Raw genomic sequence first — 10,258 nt, forward strand, 5'->3', positions numbered from 1 at the left:
GATTAAATTGATTGACACTTGGATATTGGTTTTTGATACCGTCCAAGTTGTTTCTTATAATAATCAGGCTCACGGATTTCTATCTGTTTGATTTGCTGATTACATTGAGAAACAGAGATATAACTCTTGGATATACTTTTCTTAAGATTGAGTCTGACTGTCTAGTTGATTCTCTTGAAATATATTAGAGTTAGTCCATACAGATTGCTAAGCGAAATATTGGGTGTGGTTATTAGACCCACGCGTTTTCACTCTTATATATGACAAAGTCTCCTACAAACATTGCACACTCGGAAAAAAAAACAAATCCAAAAACTCGATAGATTCGGGATTCTGTCCTACTTTAACACGAGCAAAAGGAACAACTGTTTTTAATATTTATTTCGATTCTTGCCATCAAAGGAGCACAATGGGATTGGCGCTACATGGAGCGAAAATTGAGATACATATCCTCGGTAAAGGCCTACTTGTGTGTCATTACATATTCATTATAATGAAAAGTCGAAGATTTAAAATTTTCAACCAAACAACAATTTTTCATCAATATTGTGTTCCACTCTCATTCTTAGATGAAAATGCTCCCCCAAAAATGCAAGCATATATTTGCCAAAATTCTAATCATGGTATTTGTTTTTGTTGATTTTAATGGCCTGAGAAGTCAGAGAGATGCACGTGAACTTTGGTTTGTGTTTTAAGAGAGCAAAATGCACAAGTAACAATCTTTCAAATCACACTCTTAGCAAGCTGGAGAGAAACAATAAACTTTAACATTAACATTAAAAATCAAAGCCACCAGCATAGTCACCAACATCAGAAATAATATCACCAATCAAAAGTCCACCGAATAATCCAGCACCCAAATCCATCCCCATGCCCATGCCTCTCATTTTATTTCATCACCATAGGAGGTTGCTGCGGGTGTCCACCGTGCCCACCTTGAGGCGGGTACCCATACCCAGGCTGTTGTTGTGGCGGATACCCGTATCCAAGCTGTTGAGGTGGATGCCCAATTGGCGGTTGTGGTTGTCCATTCCCATATCCAGCAGTAGGATACCCAACCGATGGTGGTGGATACGGCCCTCCTTGTGCTTGATACGGTACTCCTGATCCAGATGGTGGATACGGCACACTCGAACACACCACAGCAGGATACGCCATAACAGGCTCTCCCATTCTATACGCCGGTGACGACTCCGGTACGTGGGCGGCTGCATACACATTTGCCGGTTGGGACACCTTCTTCTCTTCATATTTGTAAGAGAAATTCAATTCCCTTTAAATTTACCGTTCTTAATTCTAACCTGATAAGAAACAAATTTAGTTCCAGGATTATCAAGAAGGTCTTTAACTGGTACATGAACCACACCAACATGACGATCAGCACCAATTCTCTTCTTAGATTTGAGTTGCAATATTAGAACCAGTCGGTTGTGTTTCGCTAGTGATTCATCAAGCGAGAAACTCGTTGTAAAATCCCAACATGGGTTTTTCCCACCGCAGTAATGTACTGGTGTTTTCTTTTGCGTACTTGGATCACCACCGATTGATGCGAGCACATAAACATCCATCTCTGTGAATAGATTTACATCTTTGATGTCTCTTGCTGAGATTATCGTTACCTCTAATCGTCTGTATGCCATGATGATTACTGAAAACTTCCTTGAGAGATACAAAAGCGAGACTTAACTGCGTAACTGAACGATAATGAAAGGGAAGGGTACTGAGGGATAATATATATATAGGGAAGAGGCGAAATTCAGGTGGAACCTTCGACGTCAACCGGATTTCCTTTTTCTGAGACTTGTTAAGTTTTTGGCAACGCGGAAAGATTGTGGAATCGGGAGCCGGCCGGAATTCTATTCTTTTATGGAAAGTGGAATACTAGTAGCTTCGATTGGCATCTTGCCATATATTTGCATGCAGCTGCATATAAAAGCAGCCTTGCGAAGTTCGAGGAGTGGTCTTGTTCGCACAAAGGAGCAAGTAAGAAACAATTGTCTGTCGAGAGCCAGAAGACAAGAGGCGAGACACATAAGATCATACTCCATCCATCCCACTATTAGATGACCTAGTTCAAGTTTGCACAATTTTTAAGGTAAAAAATGAAAAGGAGCATTTTTTATAATTATATCCTTATGATAATAATTTGTAAAATTTAGAATTGATTTATCTCTCAAACTATATCATGGATTTTCGTAAACTTTATATCATTGAAAAGCATTTTAAAACACCTACGCAACGAATATAATTATGGATATCAAATTATACATATTTCTTATACTACCGATAATCTATCAAAAGGATAATTTTAGAAAAATCCCTTGTTTAATAAAAATAGGTCAACTAATAATGGGACAAAGTTTTAAACTAAATAGGTCATCTAATAATGGGACGGAGGAAGTATTTCTCTTAGGTATGTCTGTGTGATTACGGATTCTCCATGAACTTCAGGGTCCTTTTATCTTTATTATCCCTAATTTTTGTGTATTCTGAGATGTTCATAACTTGTATACATGCATGATCGAGTACCAATAACTTTTTTGTGATTTATTTACGCTAATTTGTGTGCCTGACGCAGATTTTGCAGCATCTCTTTTCAATGGAGTATGAATTCTCAGTGCCGCTAGTTGGAAATCTTCGTTACCCCTCATATGTAGCCTATCCCGCGCTTGTGAAATTTCATGAGGCGAATGATTCAGAGGAGGAAGAACAGGAGCGTATGATTACGCAGGAAAGACTTGCTTACTGGTTAAGGGGAGCAACTGCCAGGAGATGCGAGGATCAGTCTAGTACAACATATAGTTCTGAGAGAACATCTGTGACAATAAGTACACGTATAAGAAAGATAGATAATCGCATTCCTGTGGAGCTGAAGATGCATACGGAGCAGTGGGTTGTTAGGTTAACTGACGTCTCAATCTTTCCCGGGAAAAATATCGTTTGGTCCTTTTTTAGGTGGTCCCAAGTCAGTTTGGTCCTTTGGGAAAACCCCTTTACCGTTTGGTCCATAATTATTTAAAAATATTAAATGGACAAAAGTACCCTTCCGTGTTAATTTCTACTTATTTTTTTTGGAGCAGTTCATTCTTCAAAATGAACTCCTGTTAATTTCTACTTATTTTTTCAGAAATCACCTGTACAAACCAGAGTTCATTCCAGAAATGAACTCCATATAAAAACCTAAAAAACAGAGTTCATTCCAGAAATGAACTCCATATAAAAACCTAAAAAACAGAGTTCATTTATGGCATGAACTGCAACATCATCATCTTCATCATCTTCGTCGTCTTCAACAGCAGCAGCATCAAAAATCATCTTCATCATCTTCGTTTCAATCTTCATCTTCTTTGACAGCAGCAGCAGCAGATCTTCATCTTTTTCCTCATCTTCAACAACAGCATTAGCAAAAAATGACGAAAAAACGAAAAATCATCGTCGTCTTCATCATCATCTTCATCTTCTTCATCATCAGCAGCACCAGAGACAAAAACATGCAAAAAAAGTTTATCACAAATTCGTTTTCATCGTCTCCACCATCTTCAACAGCAACAACATCAATACAAAAGAAAAAGAACATACAAATCTTCATTGTTTCATCATCATCATCATCTTTCATCTTCAACACCATCGTCATCTTCATCTTCAGAGAGAAAAAAAATAAAGAACAAGAAAAACTATATCTGAAAATCTAGGAGAGAGAAACGAAATCTAAAAATGATTTCTTTTTTTTGCTAATAAAGTCTAAATATATGGATCTAAAAGGCTATTTCTGTCACTCCCAGAAGAAAATTACATCATCCATGATGTCATCCCGCGTGGGATTGTACACCCTAAGACCAAACAATAATTTCTAGAGCCAAACTATAATTTATATTTTCAAAAAAGACCAAACAGACAATTGACCGAGTCAACTAGACCAAACTCATCCTAATATATTATTTGTAGGACTTATTAGTATTTCCCACAAACAGGTCTTGAAACCCTTGAGGCGCATGTAAACGGGTTCAGATACTTAACCAGGGATTTTCATGTGGATTTCATGCATGCAAATGTAGAAGGAGGTTATTTCTTTCATCTTGGGCTAAGGGGTGGTCCGACTCTCTTGCAATTCCACTTGCAGCACCCTATCATGGTGGGGAATGTGGAGGCAAAGGATATCCAATTCTTTTTTAAGCCAATCCTCGGAGAGGTGGGATTCCGCCGCCGTGATGAAGATTTGAAAAACTTTGTCCACAAAGTCCAAGTAACTCAGTGGACTAGCGGGAGTGCACCTTTTCAATCTGTAAAATTTCAGTGGCTAGATGAGTTTGAATTTTATGGGAAGTTTCCCAAGGATGATAAACCAGCCACCTTGGCCCTGACAGATTCTGCCTTAGTTGTGCTTACAGAAACACCTTTCTTTGTGGTTCCACTACACGAAATCGAGATTGTTAACCTGGCACGCCTTGAACACGAAACAATTGCTTGACAGTCATATTTAGAGACTACAAGCGTGATGTGCTTGAGATCCGCTCAATTCCTTTGAAATTTCTCACCAACATAAAACATGGTCTGAACTCTGCAGGGGTGAAGTACTATGTTAACAGTGAAAGGCGCAACTGGAGTAACTACGTGAGAGAAATCGCAGCGTTCCCAGAGAAGTTCAAAGACAGCGGAGGATGGAATTCTTTCGAGGATCAGCATACTTTGGCCTACTATCCGCCTGGATATTCACATTCATATCCTAAAGCCCCGACAGATGATGAAATTGTATTGTGGGGAAGAAATGGAATGTAAAGCATGCTAAAATGTATGCAAAATTGCACAAAATGGGCAACTTAAACTGCAAGGTTGCATCAAGGCATTAAGCGGCCCATTATTGATATTTTACTGCACCTCGCCATCTCAAACTGGCTCACGGTGAATGGTTCTCCTGCATCCTGCCATGAAGTCAATAGCTTTACAAAAATCCTCCACCTCGGTACAAACCAGACCTCTTTACGCCTAAAGCTTAAGTTTAGTGCTTGCTTTATTGACTTCCAAAAAACTTGTCTTTCTAAACGAAAGGGCGATTGTTAAATGGTCCTTGCACAATAAAGATTTCTCAACTAATTGTCAATCACCATTTCAACAACCAAATTTCCATTATCTTCATCTTTTTTTGATCAAATTTTTTTTTTTTTACACTATACATAATTGAAGTGTAATCCCAAAAGTAGGGCAACTACGAACAGTATGATCCACTAAAAATTTGGGACCTTTAGCATTCAAATTCATAGTGGCTTTTCCTCCTTGCGGATTCTCCCCCTATGATGATAATTTATAACTATTGAGTTTCACACAAGGTGATTTTTTATTTTTACGGGCCTATGTAGAGAACATTATTATCAGAATTTGACATTTTGTGCGGGGGGATGTTCGACTCGTCAGGTCATGATCAGGCATTTTGGTCGGTCAAGATTTTTGTAACTCAATAATGCAACGTGACTAACAAAATAATGTGCACAGCCCAGGATGTGATGCTGCAACTGATTTTACTAAACAGTAACTACATGTGCAAGTTGTCTCTTGACTGGGCCAAATTCATACTTCTTTTCATTAACGAACAAAGCAGGCTACACAATAAAGGGACCAGAGTCCATTTTGTCTTTAACTTTAAAAGAAAAGAAAAAGTGGAGGTTACTAATTTCTACATATCCACTGTAGTAGGTTGTGGTTTGATTGATATCAGCAGGATTTCTAAAGTTTCTTGTTGAGAACACTTTTTATGGGTCATTTCAAGAGCTTAAGTTGGATAATCCCATACTCCATTGATCAGAGGTTGAAGAGTCATCATCTGGAATTCCATGACCCAAAATTTGCAAAATTGTGACGCAAAGTTAGAGTTTTAAGCTAGAGCTTCCACTGCGCCATCGCTTGTTGTAACTTGTCAGGCCGACTGCCCGGTAATTTTTCATCCGCCGCATTGAAGCGTGGTCTTGTTGCACCTATTTCAGCTTTTTTACCAACTGTGCCGAGTTATTAAATCATGCAACTTGAGTCAAATCTCTTTCCCTGGTGGGTTTTCCACATGCATTGCAGAATACGCAATCATGCATATCACTATATATATATATATATATATATATAGGTCCCTCTCACCGAGTGATCTTACGTTTTTTAAAGGGAACATTCATTGCCACTAAAACAATGGATCTTACCTAAAACAAGTAGTTGTTGTTGCCCATTTATAATGTGTCTTCCATTTGACTTAGCGTACAACTAGAAAGATAAAGACATTACCTGCTCGGCTGCTCTTTCAAAAGTTACATCACTTTAGGTTTTCTCTTCTTATCTAGTAGCCTTGATAGACAAATCTGTCTAGCCTTCACACGACGACAAGCCAAGAAAGCTTGCCACATTGAAAGCTTCAAAGCTAATTTGGCCAGGCAATCGGCCACTGATACAAAACTCAAGGCCTCAAGGATGCACATATTATGACATTCTGCAGAGCAGCAGAGGCTGCAGAGGAATAGTAGTAAGCGATACAGCAACAACGAGCAAGCGATCAACTGAAAAAGCTTATATATAGAAATTGAACACCCAACCCCGGCAATTGATTTACAAGAAAACTAACTAATAACCAATACACAACCCCCTATCTCTAAAGGAAACTCCCAAAAAGACAAAGAAAGCCAACCTACAGTAAAAACTCATAATAACAGAAGATAAAAACTGAAAAGAACCCCAAGAGTTATCATTAGGATTTCTTTTACAAAAAACGATCCACATTTTGGATCTCAATTAGATGCTAAGAAGATCGGTTGGCGGTGACGACGAGGATGATGACTGATCTTTAGTGCTTTTCTTAACACCAGCAATTTCTTCGCAGATATTTCCAGGAGACAATGGTGGTGAGGATTCGGTAACAGTTGATGGTCCTTCAGATAGTGTTGATGAATTCGGTGTTGTTGCTGGTTTGGGTAACTCAGTTAGAATCTGAACAACTTCTCTCATTGTTGGTCGCTCGATACTTTGTTCCTCCACACAAAGCATTGCAACATAGAACACATGCATTACTTCATTTAAGGGAACTGAAGGCAGTCTTGGATCAAGAATCTTTAAAACTCCTTCTGTTTTTGAATCTGTCATTTTTCTAACCCACTGAACAATATCAACTCCATCTCCAAATTCACCAACTGGTTTTCTACCACTCACTAGTTCTAATAAAACTACTCCGAAACTGTATACATCACTCTTCTCATCAACTTTTAATGTGTACGCATATTCTGCAAATTCAATACAAAGGTAAAACTCGACTTTAAGTTTAAACTAGAGCTGTACTGGGTACACAAAAATGAGCGATGCAAGTGCCGGTTGGTAAAAATAGTCTACATGACCATAACCTGATAAAATCTCATTTTGAAACTAATAGACCCTGCACAAGTATGATAACAAACATAAAAAAATGTATGTACTGAATTTAACAATCATACCTGGTGCAATGTACCCATATGAGCCGGCAATAGCAGACATGCATTCAGAAGTTCCAGAATCTTGAAGAAATTTAGCAAGTCCAAAATCAGCAACATGGGCTTCAAAGTTGGAATCTAGAAGAATATTGTTCGATTTGACATCTCGATGAAGAATTGAAGGAGAGCAGTCATGATGCAGATAACACAATCCTTTTGCAGCTTCAACTGCAATTTTATACCTAGTATCCCAATGCAAGTGACCTCCTTTTTTGCCATGAAGAACTTCACCTAAACTTCCATTAGGCATGTACTCATAAACCAAAAGATTTGTTTCATGGTTCGAACAAAATCCTAATAACCTCACGATATGACGATGTCTGATTCTACCCAAAGTCTGAATCTCTGCATTAAAACCATGATCATGAGAAGACCCTGACCTACTCAGTACAGAAAGTCTTTTCACAGCAACTTGATCACCATTTGGCATTCCTCCTTTATACACAATTCCAGCACCTCCTTTTCCAATTATATTATCTTCTTTCAAAGCATCTAATATATCGTCGCAAGTGAACTCCAACCTTTGAAATGCTGTAAACTTCCATGAGCGAGACTCAATTGCTTTCTTCAAAGACCTGGCTTTAATAATAGCAGCAACAGCAAATACAATTGAACAAAGAAGCAACCCCAACACCAGAAACAACTTCATAGTAGCTGAAAGTGGACCTTTCGAATTCGCATGGCCAGTACTATTCGAAACCCCGGATTTACAAGCACCCAAAAACGGACCACAGAGATTAGGATTACCCATGAATGATGTTGAATTGAAGTAACTAAACTGACCAGTACCAGGAACTAAACCCGAAAGATTATTATACGAAAAATCAACTGAAGTTAAACTCTGCATATTAGAAATGCTGACAGGTATATTGCCCATTAACTGGTTCCTAGATATATTCAAGTAATTCAAAATCTTCATACTAGTAATTTCACCTGGAATTTCACCAGAAAGTTGATTCCTACTAAGATCAACAAATGTTAACAACTTACATCGACTGATTTCCGGTGTGATCGAGCCTGAGAAGTTATTATTACTGAAATCCATCTTTGAAAGCTGCTGCAATCTCCCAATATCAGAAGGAATTTCACCAGAAAATCTATTCCCATCTAGTAATAACTTCTGAACACCACTAAAATTTCCGATTGAAGATGGCAAATTCCCAGTTAACTTATTATTAGACAAACTAATTTGTCCAAGATTTACAGAACTCGAAAACATTTCTGGAAATTTTCCAGTAAGATAATTATCTTGTAACTCAACTTGAGCTAACTTTGGTAGTCCTAAGAGCCCATCAGGAATTGAACCATTAAGATAATTCTCCCCCATTCTAATACGATTCAACGACTCGCATTTCCCAAGAGACTTAGGAATTGATCCGAAGAAGAAATTCCCTAAAGCAATCAGAGTTTCGAGACGATTACCTGAACACAAATCCGGTGGAAGATTTCCAGTGAGTTTGTTTGAAGAAAGATCAAGAAAGACTAGTTTCCCATTCAATCCAAGCGTTTGAGGAACTTTTCCGGTGAAATTATTCTCCCACAGCTGTAGAACTTCCAACTCAGGTAAATCTCCAATGAAGTCAGGGATTGCACCATGTAATTTGTTTCTAAACAGATTCAGTAGAGTGAGATTCTTGAGCTCAGCAAATGTTTGAGGAATTTCCCCAGAGAGAACATTATTAGATAGATCCATAGATCTTAAGCTTTTTAGCTGCCCCAACTCTGGTGTTAACCCCCCTGAAAGCCCATTCACTTGAAGAAATAATGTATCAAGATTCTGTAGTTTTGCCATTTCTGGTGGGATTCTACCAGATAACCCACAGTTAGCCATATCCAATCTAACCAAATCAGTGAGATTCCCAATTGCAGATGGTATTCCTCCTTCATACATATTGTAATAACCAAGATACAGTTGCTGTAATTTTGTTAAGTTTCCAATCTCTGGTGGGATAACACCACTAAGTGAGTTCCCTGAAACTGCCAAGTACTCAAGAGACTCCAATCTTCCATATTCTGGTGGGATTTTACCTTCAAAATAGTTGCCACCAAAGTGCAGATGTTTGAGATTTTTCATCTCTGAAACTCCGACTGGTAACAACCCAGACATGTTATTGTTATACAAATCTAGTATTTCCAAGTACTGTAAACTAGAAAGCTCAGAAGGAAAACTTCCATTGAAGATGTTATTTGAGAGATTCAACTGTTTCAGACCAGAAATTTGAGAGATTTCTCTAGGTATTGGACCAGAAAATGAGTTACCAGCAACAGTAAGATTCACAAGGTTTGTAAGAAACCCAATGTCTGGTGACAAAACCCCAGTAAGATTATAATTAGAAATGTCTAGTGAAATAACCCTATGATGAGTAGAATCACATGATACACCAGTCCATGTACAGTGTTTTGTAGAAATGTTCCAGGTTGATAATGAGTTCTCTGGGTCATCTGAGATAGATGTTTTAATAGAAATTAAAGCTTGGAATTCTGGTAAATGGGTTTGTTTTGCTGTAATTTGGCTGGTGATGATGATGTAGAAGAGAAACAAAACCTGAAGAAGGTGATGATGATGATGATGATGAAGAAGATGTAACCTCATTTTTGTTTAATTTCTGGAGTTTGATTGAATCTATGTACAGATGAAAGAGTAGAGTAGAGTCATTCAGTGGAGAGAGATGGGGAGTGGTTTGCAGTTTTTTGAAGTTTGAAGAAGAGGTGTGTGAAGCTGCTTAGTTAGGTGAGTGAAGGGGAAGTGTTTGATAAGATGTGTATAT

General features: G+C 38.2%; 2 protein-coding genes across 2 annotated transcripts; both read right to left on the reverse strand.

Annotated features, from left to right (window-relative positions):
• Positions 1 to 723: 723 nt before the first annotated feature.
• LOC113302715 (protein SRC2-like) lies at positions 724 to 1,640 on the reverse strand. The gene is made up of 3 exons (XM_026551680.1): positions 1,286 to 1,640; positions 901 to 1,244; positions 724 to 744 (listed from the first exon to the last, which is right to left on the reverse strand). The coding sequence occupies exons 1-3, from the start codon at positions 1,638 to 1,640 to the stop codon at positions 724 to 726; spliced, it is 720 nt and encodes a 239-aa protein (XP_026407465.1).
• A 4,880-nt stretch (positions 1,641 to 6,520) lies between these two features.
• On the reverse strand, positions 6,521 to 10,258 carry LOC113285582 (leucine-rich repeat receptor-like serine/threonine-protein kinase BAM1). The gene is made up of 2 exons (XM_026534418.1): positions 7,455 to 10,258; positions 6,521 to 7,247 (listed from the first exon to the last, which is right to left on the reverse strand). Exons 1-2 carry the CDS (start codon positions 10,081 to 10,083, stop codon positions 6,763 to 6,765), a joined length of 3,114 nt encoding a protein of 1,037 aa, XP_026390203.1. The 5' UTR covers positions 10,084 to 10,258; the 3' UTR covers positions 6,521 to 6,762.

This window comes from Papaver somniferum, chromosome 1 (assembly GCF_003573695.1).
Source record: "Papaver somniferum cultivar HN1 chromosome 1, ASM357369v1, whole genome shotgun sequence".
Taxonomy (NCBI): Eukaryota; Viridiplantae; Streptophyta; class Magnoliopsida; order Ranunculales; family Papaveraceae; genus Papaver; species Papaver somniferum.